General features: G+C 39.7%; 2 protein-coding genes across 19 annotated transcripts in view; one reads left to right on the top strand and one right to left on the bottom strand.

The window, feature by feature from the left end:
- CFAP74 (cilia and flagella associated protein 74) overlaps window positions 1-16,620 on the top strand; it is an 84,654-nt gene that overhangs the window by 6,063 nt on the left and 61,971 nt on the right. The window lies entirely within an intron of this gene.
- GABRD (gamma-aminobutyric acid type A receptor subunit delta) overlaps window positions 4,772-16,620 on the bottom strand; it is a 94,899-nt gene continuing 83,050 nt past the window's right edge. For 4 of the 5 annotated variants that reach the window (XM_072026938.1, XM_072026939.1, XM_072026937.1 and 1 more), the window contains 8 exons: window positions 12,752-12,864; window positions 12,134-12,201; window positions 11,675-11,895; window positions 10,871-10,953; window positions 8,994-9,131; window positions 7,915-8,070; window positions 7,120-7,331; window positions 4,772-6,348 (listed from right to left, as the gene is read on the bottom strand). In XM_072026938.1, coding sequence (XP_071883039.1) covers window positions 6,049-6,348; window positions 7,120-7,331; window positions 7,915-8,070; window positions 8,994-9,131; window positions 10,871-10,953; window positions 11,675-11,895; window positions 12,134-12,201; window positions 12,752-12,864 — 1,291 coding nt within the window. In that variant the 3' untranslated portion in view covers window positions 4,772-6,048. The remainder of the gene's footprint in view (window positions 6,349-7,119; window positions 7,332-7,914; window positions 8,071-8,993; window positions 9,132-10,870; window positions 10,954-11,674; window positions 11,896-12,133; window positions 12,202-12,751; window positions 12,865-16,620) is intronic. The other variant, XM_072026940.1, reaches the window with a different exon arrangement.

Here is a 16,620-nt window from a genome sequence, read left to right as displayed (position 1 = left end):
AGCAGCCTGGATGGAGTATGGTGCCAGATGTTTTACAGATTACTTTGTATTTCATCACTCAATCTTTATTTAATCTTAAAAGACTGTGGTAATTCTAATACTGGAACAGCCCAATGGCCTATATGTTGGCTTGCTACATCTGTGCCTGTTCCACACATCTTCCCCTTAAAGCTGGTCACCTTTTTTTTTATAGTTTAAAGAAAAACATCCTCCTTGCCCCCATCTGGTAACCCAATGCATGAATATTAAGGGGTTTATGATATTTGTGGTAGCAAAGGTAATTCCCAGTGCTCTTGTTTTTTTCCAATTACTTATCCAGTAAGCAACTAACGCAAGCCTGTGATTGTTAGCAACTTACGTTACCCAGTGGCTGTGTTAAAGGTGTTTGGGCCAAAATGATAATCTTTAGAAGAATTTATATAGGAGCATGGAGATTTTTTGAAGAATGCTGTAAACTGCCTTTTTGTCTTTATTGCATACATGTAGTTACCCAGTGTGCAGTGCAAGACAAAGAAATGGGAAGAGAGCGTGTGTTTGCTTGGGAATGTGCTGGTCAATTTATGAAATTACTACAGTGTTGAATCTCTTTTATGTAATAATATTTGGATAATATTATTAGTCAGTCCCACACATTGGTTAGTCCTAGATCTAGAATGATCAAAAGAGTTCTGAGATAGCTCAGTGATTAGGGCTGTTTGGATGGCATGCTTTGGACCAGCGTTTTGCTGAGCAGTGAACTCTGTTAACAGCTGATTAGTTCTCTTGGTGCTATATTTTCTGACAGACGGGGCTTGACTGTCTTCTCAGATTTGTTTTTACTGTGCATGAGTTAGTAGAAGGAATAACCACAATGTAAAGCTGGTGTAAGGAGAGAACAGATCCCTGATGCATTATGTAATGATGAGCTTAGGTCTTCAAATTAATTTTGTTTAAGACACTAGCTATAAAGGCAGAAAGACAGTGTCATGCATTTCAGCTACCAAATCCATCCACATAGATACATTCATTGCCAAATTTTTATTCAGTCTTCATCAAGAGGAATTAGCTATATATGTTTGTAACATATATTGGACATGGAATTATTATTACATCACACAAGCTTTCAACCACGGCAAGTGTTTTGAGCTACTGTAATAAAGAGGGCATGAGGGGAGTTCCTTGAGATTTTTTTTAAAAGGAAATAAGCTTTGTTATCTATTCCACCATGCAGAGAAATACGCAGGGTCTGCTGTTTTCCTCCTAATGGGGAAGTGCTTTCTTAGGTTAATGACTCTGAGTATTTAAAATCAGCAATCGTATTAAGTGTTTGGTTGTACCGACAGTAGAAGCCTCATTGAGTTAAATTGGTTTTGCTACATTATCTGTTGGATTAGCAAGCCTGAGAAGAACTGATGTGAGAGCTTTAACTTGGATAAATGCTTGCCTTTTTGCCCAGAAACAGGACAGACATATCTGTATATTGACCTTTTAATGGTGCTGTCACTGCAAACATTGCTTTCCAACAAATCAAGCAATGTCTTCTTCATCTTGTGCTTTTTGATTCTTTTCAACCTCTTGAGGCAGCAACAGCTATTTGTTGTAACATAAATACAGGAGTCTGCATAAGTGCCCCCCAGAAAGCACTCATGAATACAGAATGGTGCTTTCTTCTCTGTTGTCAAGGCCAAATTAGAGTTTTATGAACCCTTGGGCACTGAAAAGGCAAAGCTTCATTATGGGATGAAATCTCTGAGGTTATTTTGATTTTCCTTATAATGCCTTTTATCTTTCGGTTCAATAGTTGGAACATCTATTTTGTCTGCTTATAGAAGCTACAATTTCCTTATAATCTGCACTTTATTAACACTTCACATTTAGAATGATCCCATTAATATGTACCCCACTTTCTTTGTCACAGACACACCAGTCCATAGAGCAGTACTCTAGTGCACTGAAAGGAACACAAATACTCTCAGGTACATCACAGAAACAATTCGTTCTATGCACTGTTTTTTCCTCCTTGGCATTAGTACAACCTATGCAAAGCTTGGATAGCCTTCAGCAGATAGCAGATTTAATTTAAGTGTACCATAAAGTTAGAATTGATTAGGGTATTGGTTTTGGATGTTAACACTGCATTATGGTTTTTAAATAAAAACAAAACAAAAAAAGGTAAAACACTTCCAAAAGTACAGAAGCTTCAGGTTTGTGCAAAACTCCAATCATTATAGAATGCTCCTATACTGAAGTTCCTCCTTAGAAGAGTTCGTATGGCATCTGACTTTTATATCTCTGGGTTTGGAAACTCTTTTTAAAAAATGCCACTCTTCACAATGGAAGTGTTTTGTCTTGTGCTGCTCATGCAAGTACAGTAATGGAAGCTGAAACACCTGTTCTCCTCTCTGAGTCACCTAATTCCTGGAATGGACACAATTGCCATATGTGTGCTCACATTCTGGCTTCCTGAAATATTCTGAGGTGTATATGTATATATATTTAGGTGACAGCCTAGCATTCTAGCTTTGGTTTTGGGGTGTTTTTTTTGTTGTTGTTGCTGGTGGTGGTGGTGTTTTCTTTGAGGGAAGGATTGCTGCCACCTTTTACTTTGATCAGTCACAACTGAGCTGTGCACCTTGAAGATCTGCAATCAAACTGCAGAAAAATTCTTTGAATATATCTTTTGAAGAAGTCAGCAGGGCACGCAGCCTGTGACTGTCTCCCAGATGGAGAAGCAACTAATTTTGTCCAATAACCCCATGTGATTAACTCACTTGGCTTCAGGGTAAGGAGTGATGTCAGGTGCATGATTACAAACTATTACTGCTGAAATAATTAGATTAGACATTGCCTTTATAATATATGTGGCCGCCTTTTCACTAATTACTCTAAATAACCAGCCATTGTACACTAGAGGGACCAGGTCACTGCTTTTTTCTCTGTTCTTCAATAACTTTAATCCCAAAATCATGGATTACTTTCTTATGATTTATGCTCCTTGGAAACTTGCTACAAGTATTTCCTCTGCTGGTTTAGTCAACAATTTCACTTGTAGCAGTAGTTCCTGACCCCAAAAGGCAATGAATTAAGCTAATAGGTAGACAAACCAGCAGGATACAAAAAGGTCAGACTGCATTCACAGCAGTAGTTATCTACTGGTATTAAAAAAGGATTATTTCTGATTTATACAAGTATAATAGAAGAGTAAAGCACTATGACCTTTCTAAAACATGCTGTAGTGATATGGTTCAAAGTGCTGAGCAGAATGTTTCAGACATGCCTACCACATCGCCTCGCCTATGAAAGTACACATTTAAGCTTCCTTTGCTTCAGAGACCAAACAAATAGGTCAGGTGTAAATTGAAACAGCTCAGTTCCAGTGGAAAGGAGGCGTAGAAAGGGGAGGCAAGATAAGTCAAGGACTTGACCCAGGATCATGGAAAAAGAAACAGCTTAGTAAGGAGAAGCCATTATAAAGTCACATGTCTGCTGTTTGCATCCCACTCTACTTAATCATAAACCAGTAAGCGTGATTGAGAAGAGAACAGAAGGGGTTGCAGCTCCAGCTGTTGAACTTTCTTTGGAAGAAAGTGATCTTAACTAAGAATAAGCTTAGAAAAAAAAAATGGTGTGTTTCTGTAATTTAACATTTCAACACCCTGAACAGAAAAAATAAAAAAGAAGGATGATAAGCTGAGGGGAGAAGAGAACCCTGATTACCTTAATTCATTAAAGCTTTCTGGATAAGATGAAAATCTTATCCATATAAGATGAAATATCCATTATAAGATGAAAACTTCAACCGCATGAAGTTCAATAAGAGCAAGTGCCGGGTCCTGCACCTGGGACGGGGAAACCCTGGCTGCACGTACAGACTGGGCGATGAGACGCTGGAGAGCAGCCTAGAAGAGAGGGATCTGGGGGTCGTGGTAGACAGCAAGTTGAATATGAGCCAGCAGTGTGCCCTGGCAGCCAGGAGGGCCAACCGTGTCCTGGGGTGCATCAAGCACGGCATCGCTAGTAGGTCAAGGGAGGTGATTGTCCCGCTCTACTCTGCGCTGGTGCGGCCTCACCTCGAGTACTGTGTGCAGTTCTGGGCACCACAGTATAAAAAGGACATGAAACTGTTGGAGAGTGTCCAGAGGAGGGCTACGAAGATGGTGAAAGGCCTGGAGGGGAAGACGTACGAGGAACGGCTGAGGGCACTGGGCCTGTTGAGCCTGGAGAAGAGGAGGCTGAGGGGAGACCTCATCGCAGTCTACAACTTCCTCGTAAGGGGGTGTCGAGAGGCAGGAGACCTTTTCTCCATTAACACCAGCGACAGGACCCGTGGGAACGGGGTTAAGCTGAGGCAGGGGAAGTTTAGGCTTGACATCAGGAGGGGGTTCTTCACAGAGAGAGTGGTTGCACACTGGAACAGGCTCCCCAGGGAAGTGGTCACTGCACCGAGCCTGTCTGAATTTAAGAAGAGATTGGACTGTGCACTTAGTCACATGGTCTGAACTTTTGGGTAGACCTGTGCGGTGCCAAGAGTTGGACTTGATGATCCTTAAGGGTCCCTTCCAACTCAGGATATTCTATGATTCTATGATTCTATGAAAATTGCGTGATACAACAAGTCAGTGGCAAGAGCTTGGAGCACAATCCAGGTGGCTCAGACCAGGGCTAGGCTGGTAAGAACTTTGTGGAAGAATGATGGCTTGATATTAGTTTGTGCCTCCCAGCACACAGTTGGCAGAAAGTTTTTCTATTATAGCAGAAACTAACGATCCTAACGGTGAACCTAAGCCTGACTTATGATGGGAGCATATTTTCTATTACAGCTCAGTTCAGGATCATTAATTTTTTTTCAGAGCATTCTCTTGACTTCAGTGATGTTGAACAAATCTCATTTTAAGTGATAAATCTGTGTTAAAATGCTCTTTCAGTTCTGGTCATGTGAAATCAGACCACGTGTCACAAATATATGTAAGGCAGGAGGAATGCATGCAGTGCACTGTGATTAAATGCTTGTTTCCTCCTCAGTGCAATTGCAACTACCACTCAGCAACCACTGCATTCAAGATACCCATCTTCAAAGCCCAGCACAGCTCTTCTCATATCTACATCTTTTGTCTTGTTTAATCTTGCACCTCCCCATGCTCTCTTCTTTCAGTCACTGCCTTAGTCAGATGCAAAAAGGAGATTTTCAGAGGCACAGATGGCAAACTGTCCCTGGAAACTAACAGCAAATTCTCAAGTCCTTCCCGAAATCAGAGTCTGAGTTCTTTCGTTACCAAGCACCTTTGAAATTTTTCGTAATCCAACATAGAAAGCTTGCGTTTCTAAACCACTTTTGTCTACTTTGGGGCATATTAAAGTAATAAACGTTACTTTGCTTAAGTGTTTAAACTTTCATTAGTGTAGATCTGAAATGTAATGCAATCATTATCAACAATTGTGTAGAATTCCATGTAGTATATTTTATTTCATGCTGTGACTAAGAGCATTTAAAAGTTTTCAATACTTGTATCCAAGACAAATAATAATTCAAGAAGAATCCTCCACTCACCTCTATTCCCTTTTTACTTTGATCATGAGATTTTTATGATTAAAATCTCCAACTTTACCACTAGTGTTAAACCTGGACCATCTCCCAGAAAGCAAGATGCAGAAAATCACTTGTGAGGAAGTGAGGAATTAGCTGTTCCATTAAGAAAAAGGAAATGCTCTGAGTGTGAAAAGCTAAACCTTCATTACTTATCAACTCTTCAGGTGGAGGAAAATCATAGTAATTTAAGATTTAAACATTTGCTGCAAATATATACATATTAAAAACTGTCTCATGGCAAGTGAGGAAACAAAAGGAGCTGGGACTATTTGGCAGAGTACAGTTATTAATGTATCAAATCAGATCCGTAACAAATTGTTCCTCTTGCTGCTTTTAGTAGGAATTGATTGTAGGAGTTTCTTGACTAGAAGTGTCTCAAGCTCATCAGAAAATATTTTGAGAAGAGATGGAACAATACAGTTTCAGCAAGGACTTTTCAGTGTGTAGGTATTGTTCAATTTGTAGCTCTTCGTATAGTTTTTTTACATTGTGTAGGCAACCCAGTATATAACATTGACTGCTGCAAAGGCTGCTGGAAACACTGCTCTGGCATATATGTCAATGGTATCAGCATCAATGGGCTTAAAGAGGGACTTCAGACCACTTTTTCTATCCAGTTTCATTTCTGGCCGCAGTTTTGTCTCTCCAGTTTCTATTTCTATTGTGCCATATGATCCGGGCAGACTTCTGGGAATGCGGTGGTGCCTGTTGGAAATGGCCAGTTCCTGGTGCACACCAGCTATGGAAAGGGAAAACAGAACGATGGCATTCTTCACATTTACCTGCAAAGGAAAGAGGAGAACCTGTAACAGTAATTTATAAGGCAAAGCTATTTTGGCCAAGCTAGACATCACTGAGACAGTACGTTGAGGCACTCCTGACTGCATATTGACTGTCTTCGAGACGAAAGTTATACCACTGTGTGGCCAAAGCTAGCAGGCAGTTTACAGGCTCTTGTCAAAGCCAAGAGAATGTGGAAGTGGGACAGAAAATGAATGCTGATCAGTCATATCTGCTACAGTTTCCTAAAACGAAGTAATAATAAGAAGACTACAAGCCTACTTTTCTGTTTTTCCAATGGCTGTAGAAGACCTAAAAGAGCCTTAGCAGAAGAAACTATGAAATAATGTTTTGATAAAAGGCTTTTCTTCCCCATCTTGTATAATAATGTCATATTGATATTGCCCAACCCTACAGGAGTAACTCTAGGTTACCTTAACTTACACCAAGGACTGGACAAATATCAAAGGCTCTAAATATATTATCCAAGTATAAGATGTAAAAATTTGGTTCAAGAAATACTTTGCATCTCCTCTTACTCATTCTCTCTTATTCTCCATTTCCTATCTTAAATACAGCAACAAATCATGTAAGAATATGTTGCATTTAGTGTAATGCTAACCATGCTGCATGGGAAAATTAACAGCTGCTTTTAGCTGCTTGTTATATTAACATGACAGAAGTGTTAAGTAAGAAATCTTCTAAAGAAGACAAAAGTTGTAATGCAGAGCCATTGCTTTTGCAAATCTTTTCACAGTATTTAACTTACTGACCTCTCCACTCTGCCTTCTTGCCTTGAGCTTGTTCTTTTGCTTTTTCATGTAGTCAGCATTGAAATGTGCAAATGCATATTCTACAAGTGCAGCGAAGACAAACACGTAGCATATCCAGAAGTAAACATCAAGTGCCTTGATGGCAGATGCTCGTGGAAGTGAAGACCGGGCACTGACCATCAGTGTAGTCATAGTAAGAACAGTAGTTATACCTGCAGTGAGGTGTGAGAAAGTTCCTTTAGTATACCTGACTATTTACTCATCTGAAACTGAGGAATACTTTTCACAGTAGGAGACCCTTAATGGCACGGTTTCTGATTTTCCAAACGGGATTTAAAGAGCTTGTAAAGACTGTGGATTTCTATGACTAACACAGCTTTGAACATCTTATCCTTGGTTTTGCTCTAGTTCTGGACAAACAAAGCCAGAAGATTTAACTTGTCTCAAAAACATTTGGGTCTGGACTTGCAACCCTTACTCAGACAAACGGATTAACAAGCTCTAGGAACACTTCTGTCACGGTTCCAGTTCCTTCAAATCAATTATTTCATACAACTGCCTTATACTCACTACTGCTTTTAACCACCTTTAGATGTTCTTTATTGAGGCAGCTGCTCTGATAGCATGACAGAAATCAAAGTACGAAAGAAATATTTTAAAGGACACTCCTGCAAATTTTAACACAGCATTCATAAATGTACCTTCATGGAAAATGAGTTCTATTAGAAAGCATAATTGTATAATTACAATTTCAGCATAACCTTCCCTGTTAATTCCCCAAACTATCTGCTTTACCTAATGACACTCTGGCAGGCACCGCTGACTGGCTGATCCAGAAGGATACCCACGACATGGCCACTAGTAAGATAGAAGGAACATAAGACTGAATGATGTAAACTCCTCGATTTCGCCGAAGATGGAAGTGGAGACTGAGCCTGGGAAACTGACCTGCTGATAAAAAGAGCAGACAAAGAAAGATTTTGACTGTGTAAATTGCAGTTAAACTGGTATTTAAAATAACATTTCCTATAATGATGCAGAGCGACATTCTTAAACAAAATTATTTTGGCTAGGGATCACAAAAAGCTTCTATGCATCTTTTTCAATTAGTCCTCATAAACCCAGCACGAGGTAGTGCGGTTCTCATCAGCACAGTTAGCTAAGAATAGGTCAAATGATTTGTCTCAGGTCATATCAATGCCAGATCTGAAAATAAAATCATGAGTCTTCTTGAATAACAGTATTGCTTCAAAATGTGTACTGTCTTATCATCTGCTGTAGAAAGTCCTCCAGATACTAAATTTAGATTTTTTAAAAGGCCAAGTTAATTTCAAACTCAAAAAAGAGCTTAGAGGAGATGTGCAGCATAAATGAGGATCTGAATACATGAAAGAGGATGAAAAATCAGCAGGAAAGAAATGACTCCAATCTTTTACAAACATTGCAATAAAGCCAGTGATATGCATACACACCACTGACTTCTACTGGATAGAATTAGAATGATCTGACTGTACGTCATAAGCCTCATAACATCAGGGCTAATGGAAATTTTTCTTTATCCGAAGTTGCAAATTAGGTCAGGAAAATGTGAGCTATACCTCAAGTGTTTTTTGTCAAGTGCTGTCTGGCTATTCCATGCAGTATTTTATCAAGCATGTAGGGCTAAAGGACATAATATGCTACAGTGGCTACCTGAAAGTAAAAGGTTAGAGTTTTTTCAAGTATGAGCTAAAAAAAAAAAAAAATATCAGGAACCTGAAAGATTATTTAAATTAGTTACTGAAGAGGAAGGATTTTCTATTATACATATAGGAGGCTTCCCCATGCAGGAAAAGATCTGCTACTGTCCCCGAATTGAAGACTGATCCTGTTACCAGATTTGAAGTTCATCATTTCTGTTGTGAACTGGTAATTGGTGATTGTGAATTGAGCAAGCTGCAGCTTATCCAGCCCATGGATTTCATCTTGGTTTTCTGACCAGTGGTAGACAATGTCCTCTGAAGAATAGCCATCTGCCAAAAGAAAGCTGAATAAATACAAAGCTTGGGGAAGAAATTAAGAACCTGGGAGGCTCATTGTGGAAGTCTTGTAGTTCCTTTGCTACACTGATTTTCATTGGTCCCAATACAAACATACTGTGATTCAGTCTAGATAATTCACTATCCTGGCAACACCAGTGTTTCCAGGATCCCATCAAGAGTAGCTTTCCTACAGGGAGAATAATCCAAGTTGATTCACACTGACTAACACTATGTGGTATGGCACAGTGCGCTTCAGTGTCATGAGAAATATTCCAACTCTCTCAAAAAGTTTCTTTGTATACAAGATGCGAGATTCTTGCAAGTTTGGTAAGAAATGGTGTGTAGAGAACAGAAAATCAAATTAGTGCATCCAGTAAGAGAAAAGATTATAACACAGACCTGTGTCCATTCTGAGATGCAGAAGCTAGGTTGACAATCACCATGTATATTGACCTATAATTGTTGCAGTTTGGCATGGGTGGCAGCTGGCAAATAACTGCTAGGGAGAGGTGCAGGGTACCAGGGACATGAGAGAAGGGTGGGATATGCAAGAGTGGATTTAAATAACATGCAAATCCATGGGAAATCAATCTCTGCTAGTTGTGGTTTTTGTTAATGCGCAACTTGCTACTAAACCATTCATTGGTTTAAAGAGGCTTTATTTCAACTTTTTTTGTTGCACTGAAATCAAAATCCTCAAATTCAAATAAAAAATTCAACCACCATCAAAATTCCCTGCAGAACTTGCTGGGAGAGAGAACTGATCACTGCTTCACTGTCTGCTGCCTCTGCATTTGGTGATTACATAAGTGAAACTGTAGATTGCTATTTTTGACAGGATAAAATGGTATTGTGGTTAATCACCTAGCAAACAAAGTCCTTGTTAAAAAAGAAGAAAAACTTGCATCAAAGGCTCATGCTTCTGGTCAGAAATTGCTGTTCACAAATCTCTCGAACTCCCAGGACCTGTGAGCCCGGACCCAGAGGACTCCCAGTCTTCCAGACTCCTTCTAATATAAAAATCACAAAAAGCCAAATTCATTGCTAGTAATTGAGTGGCCCCTGCTTCTGTCAGTGAACTTCATTCAAAAGTATTAATGCTCATGGGAATGCCAATCACACATAAAATATAGTTTGGACAAAATATAAATTAATTGTTCACTCACCTTTCTGAATATAAATAAATTTAAGCCAATCTCTGCAGTATGCTGACTGATTTTGGTGTAACATGCAAGAATGCCTAGGCAAACTAAATGGCTATGCAAGAGTTATTCACAATCTCATTAATTAAAAACAGAATTCTTTCTTTTTCCTGTTTGCTCACAAAGGAAAAACAGCACACCAAATTTTGCCTGTGGGCTTCTTTACTTCTACTCACTGGATTTGATGGAAACCTCAGTAATGCTACTAAAACGACTGTCACATTTCCTCTAGGTTTTACAAGCACTAAGTTCCAGACATCTGTCATCAGCAGGACTGTAGGTTGTTCATCTTCACTGGATTAAATCCTACACTTTTGAATTGGAACAGAGCTGAACCAGCACTGAAACGTCCACAGTCTAATGCCCAACAGAGAATGAAGGCATTCATGTTTGTACCCTTTATTTGTAAATCCTAAGCACCCCTTACATTTCAGTGACTAAAGCAGAATTACTCCAGCGAGCTAAGTACCATATATGCAGGCTTTAAGCAACATGTAGGTTATACGAAACACTGTACTCAGCCCTTACAGCTCTCCAAATCCAACATGCATTCTTGCTCATCCATTGGGTACTTGGAAAGGTCCATGTCGCAGGCCACCGTTGAAGTAATCCTGTCCCAAGCAAAATGAACAGCAGTTAGGTGCGTGCAGATAGAGCTGTTGACTTCATTTTTTTCTCAGAACCCAAAGTCTAAATGGAAAACTGAAAACCTTAATAATACTAATACAACACACTCTTTCCAAAATTCTTAGGGCTATTGTCTTTGCTAAGAATGTGGGAAACCCAAAGATTGGGAGGGGACAAGGAGCTGAAAAGTCAAATGACTTGTCTAATATCAGAGTCAAGTCCGTGTGCTGATAAATGGACTTTTCTGAGCCAAGTTTGGTCCCTTCCACTGTCTCTAAGATCATAACCAGTACCATAAGGATGGCTCTGGACCTTCTGCTTTTTCTGTTCATAAGATGCAGAAGCTGAACCTAAATCAGACTCATGGTTCCCATGGAAAACAGCAAGAAAGTGGAAAGCAGAATCTTTGCACTCAGCATCTCCCTACGTGGTGCCCAAATAGTTATGAGAAGCTTCTTTTTCATTTTGAAAAGTAATTAGTGGTTACTCAGTGGAAAATCTGGTAGTGTTGCTGAGGATACATTTTGGGCAGTGTAATCCTTGTAAAGCAAAGGGATCTTTCAATAGGAGTGAGCAATCAACTTGGTTTTGCTTTGAATTAGTAATTATTTTATGAAATTATTGTGGGAAAAATGAGAGATTACTTAGAAGTCTGTTCAAAAAGTTAATACATGACCAATTACACTTGCACCCTCTCTTGCTTACCTTATGCTGTATAAAATGACCCCATCTGGCTGGAGCCTGATAAGTTTGTTTTCCACAGTCACATCATGGAACCAGGCAGACTTGGCATTGACTATGAAAGTGTCTGGCAGCCAGAGCTTGTCCACAAACCGGCTGTCTAAGCCCAGAGTTTCATTGGTGTGGTTGTAAGACAGACGCTCATCTCGCCAGCTCTGGTGCAGAAATACTGTCATGGTATATTCCTACGCAAAGAGAAATCCCAATTAACAAGTGATGCTAAACAAACACAATGATGCCTTGGGAGGTGGTCAAAAATCATTGGATTGGTTTAGAAATGTCCTAGCTGTTTCCTGTGCACATTTTATACTCAGCCCATTTTAATTTAAACAATCAATTACCTCTCTTTTTAGTTAGCCACCTTCACTTTCTGCCATTGCAGTACTTACGGTCACAACTTGGTGAGTTTAACTCGTAACGTACCATGTTCACCTCTGAGATGTGGTCGATGCTGGCTACTTCAATTGCAAGAGCAACGTTAACAGGAGGACCTGAGAAAAAACATTTGAATAGCATGATGTACATCATCAGAGCAAGTTAAGTATGTAGATGACCAAGGACTGTTAATTCTTTCATACGGAGTGAATTCGTCAAAGTGTTTTCCATGGAAAATTGCACTTTCCAAAGGAAATCCGCATTAGAACAAGAGACTCCCATCTTCTGCAGACTGCATCCTCAGTTTTCAACAGAACACCTCCCTTCAGTGATAAGGGAAATGAAATACAAGCACAACTACTGAAACTTGTGGAATCTCTTCTGGAAACCACATCCTCTGGCTCAATGACTTCAAGCAATTGCAGAAATTACTGTCACGATACAATCCAAAATGACTTCAACTTAGTTATCAGGCATCTAAGAACTATATTAGCGAAAAGACTGCATTGCTAATTGTGTTGTACAGCAGAATTGCTGATGGTTACTTTTTCCAGTATCCAAGTATAAGATAACTACAAATTTTTAATCATGTAGAAAATGAAGTTCTGATAAACATTAGAGGGTAGAAGAATTGCAAGAAATAAAAGACAATTCTCAGTGTCTCACCTCCAATCCCAGGCCTGAAATTCCGTGCATAACCTTTCATCAAATCATCTAGGTTGGGTAACCAGGATATTTCGATGTTGGAGCCTATGTAATCTCCAATGTCAGTCATAGCTCTAGGTAAAGAGAGTAAATATATTTTAAAACTTGCCTGTGTTTACAGACATAAAAATAACAGAAGACAACGCCTCTTTTTTCATATAGATGGGAAGACCGTTTCAGATATTTCTGTTTATATCAAAACATATTTCAGGCAAGAACACCACCTCTTTCTGAGATAAAAGCACATACTTTTTTTTTTCTTAAAAAAAAAATAAAGTTTTAGAAATGTAAAGAAAGCATAAGGAAAAGCAGGATACTTTGCATACTGCCTGAAATGCATGTGTGGATGCTGAAATGCAGCTACCTGGTAGCAGGACACAGCAGCTGTGACAGCTCCTAGCACCACTATGGAACAGTCGAGAACAAGAAGGGAAGTGTGTCTTCAAATGCTATGTGCACAGTCTGCAGCAGTGAGCTGTCTGTCAAACCAACACATCTCTGTCCCACTCCACCTTCCCCCAGGGGCCCCAGAGCTCTGGGCACAGAGGGACGGTTCCATCATTCCAGGAGGCCCCCAGTTTCTGCTGTTCTCCCCTTGCCAGCATCAGGCAGCACAGGTGTTTGGCCTTATGTCCTCAGGTGAGGAATGTGGGATGCTGCAATGGAAATGTCCTTCTGCAGTCACTCTTGGGACGCAAGTGGTCCACCAGCAGTCAGTGGGCTTTCCTGGGGAGGTGATGTGCTGCTGCCACATCTGTGCAACATGCCACAGGCCCCCTCCCAGAAACGAGGCTCCTTCTCTTGGGTACAAGGAATGCACTTCTTTCTGACCCAGTGACACTCACTGAAGATATTAGCACGTTTTTTTGTTGCCTTTCCAGCACTTGGCACATACCAGCCCCTCAACCCCCTGGTAGAAGGAGCTATTCCGTAATCCCTTAGAAGCAAAGGCAAACTCAAATTGTCTTCATTAACTGTTTAAACTGAGCTAGCAGACTACCTTTGGAGCAGATCTGTGCCTGCTCACATAAATCCCTCTTGCCAGCACTGTGATTGACATGACAGGAATAGATAAGGGAAGGACTGTGACAATGTCTACCACAACTATTTACAAAGAGGAATATTGCTAGTGGTTTGAGAGAGGCACGGATCTGAATGCAAGTACTACAGCGGAGCTGTCTGAGCACTGTTTTAGCAGTTTTTTCCACTGAGGCCAGCAATAAATGTGGCATTTGAGAGATGTATGTCACTAGTAACAGAAGAGAAGCTTGTTAAACACTGACGGAAGACTGCAGAGTAATATACCATAAATATATTCTGCCTTGGTACTTACATAACTTTCTTAGAGTGTTCATGTGACATTGACCCACATAAAGCACGTTTTTTCTCTCCAACATATGCCAGTCCGGGCATGCATCTTAGCCCCTGCAGTCACTGCTAGCACAGTAACAGAGTATCCTACAATAACCAACTCTTCTCACAGGGAACTGAAAGAAAAGTCTTTGATCACCCTGGTGATGAAATTCTTGCCCCATGTGTATGGAATCAATTATAAAAGGGAGGAGTTGTGGGATAACAATGTATAAATGTAAGTCCTGAGCAGCTGAGACACTGAAAATTTGCATTAACAGTTGTCAAAGCCTAAGTGACCTTAAATATAGGGACATGGCTCATGAGTGAAACTTCGTTAGCTCACTGCAAGATGTTGAAATTGGGGATATATATTAAACACATTTGTAACACTGCCTTGCCATAAGCAGATTGCTGTTGTTTCACCTAAAATGACAGTCCCAGACATTTCTCACTTCCCTTTGTCTCTTCTGAGTACGGATCTTGGGAGACTCAGCCATATTCTCAACTATATACATTGGAATAACATAATTGATTTAAAGAAAAGCTTTGAAGATTTATAATAGGTGTCAATAAAGAATTTTCCTTCTTTATTGCATCCCACCAACTGTATCAAACACGTCTATCAGACTGCCATTTCCTATGCGCTGATCTTCCACATGTCAGTTGTAACTTAAAGAAAATCACTGTTTCATAATCCGTGACAAGGGCTAAGATATGGCTTTCTTCTGCAAGACCCTCAACCACTGCAGTTCAGAAATCCTTTAATTTATTTCCTTTTACATCTACCATCCTATTTCTGGAAATACTAAGGCTGTCAGTTAATGCAGAAAACAAAGAATTATTTAAATTAAGACCTTGGCAAATTAGAGAATGAGACCATTTTTAAAGTATTTTGTTTAGAAATGTACTCATTTGTAAGATGTAAGTCTCAGCCATAGATTTAGTGGTATTACTAATCAGTAAAATATATAAACCTCTTTTATAGGCAGATACACCTGAATGAATATACACTATCTATCTGCCAAAAATCTATTTGTCTCTTCAGTTGAAGATGGCGCTTTTTGATTTATCTTTCTAAAACTACAGCCAAGTTCCTCAGAGTGTTTTTAAAACGACACTTAAGTCAAAAGGTGGCTGCAGTACGGTGAGCTGTGAGGGTGGCAGAATGTAACTTATGCTTCCTCCATACACAGTGGCAGTGCTAGATACAAGTTGTAAAATTAGAATGCCATGAGTAATCAAGCTGGCAAAAATAATAGAAAAAAAATCTGCTGCTCCCCTTTCACATTAGGTATCTCTACATGCGCGCATCAAGAAATCATTCCCAGATAAACGATTTACAATCAGTCACTTGCTGTAAGAGAAATAATGCCATAAGAACTGCCTCAAACCTCATCTTTTTTTGTTTTTTTAAGTGCATTTACAGTGTGCAGCAATTATCCTGTGCCAGAAGTCTATTGTAATGGCATTATGGAGAGCCACAGAGCTGAAAGTGAGTTCAGATGACAGAGCTGGGTTAAAAACTGTGGGCTAGAGCTTGCCATGTGTTTTAAGCAGATTACAATCTAGAGGGAGTTTTACTTAAATATCCATGACACAATTAAAAGAATCTTGTTTCTATTATTAATAAAGCCTTAGGGTCAGATCATCAGTGTAACAAATTTACTGAAGTTAATAGTGCTATATGCACTTAATACCAGTGGGAGTTGTTAAAAGTATTACAGCTGAAATAATTTTATGGCTAGATTAAACATTGTTTATGTTTATACTGCTGGTTCATTTTTAAATTTCTACAAATGGGCAGCAAAATTCCTCAGTTACTGCTGTTCTCACACACTGGCATGGTGTTGGCTGAATAGCTTCTAAATACTCAAAGAGAAGCTGGGAACCACAATCACCTACAGTTGCATTTACAGACAGCTATCAGTGAGTTAACAAAAGCTTTTGCTAACATTAGGCTTTTCCAGGAAGATGAATATGGGACTAGAGCACAGCAACAGACACAGGAGGGATGGGGCCGGGGCTGTATGCTTGGGTGTGTGATTCAGCCTGGTGGAAATGCGTCCAAGTCCTGCTTGTGTCAGCCTGAAGTGTGCTCCTCACGTCTGAAGTTATCCTGGGTCCTCTAGCATCGTAGAAATTTCCCATTCCCCTCAAGAATATTGAAGGGGAAGAAAAAGACCAAATTCAAAAATATTCTACATATAATCTGTTTTTGGTTTTGTTTTTTTAATCTAGTCAGAAAGGGTGACTTGGAAAGCAGGCCTTCAGCTTCACGGCACTTTACAGACCAGTCTGGGGTAACTCCACTGAGCTAACGCTCTGTACATCACACGCAGTGCTTTCAAGTTACGTGAAGGATGGTGGAAGAATGTCATTAATCCTTGATAAGCAGTAGGGATTATAATGGCCTAAAATACTGTTCATGTGTTTTACCTGAAAAAGCAAGACCAGCATATAAAATACTCATTGGAAGG

The sequence above is a fragment of the Anas platyrhynchos genome, chromosome 22, assembly GCF_047663525.1.
Source record: "Anas platyrhynchos isolate ZD024472 breed Pekin duck chromosome 22, IASCAAS_PekinDuck_T2T, whole genome shotgun sequence".
Taxonomy (NCBI): Eukaryota; Metazoa; Chordata; class Aves; order Anseriformes; family Anatidae; genus Anas; species Anas platyrhynchos.
Note: the sequence above shows the minus strand (reverse complement) of the source record. Positions and strands in the feature narration are given on the sequence as shown.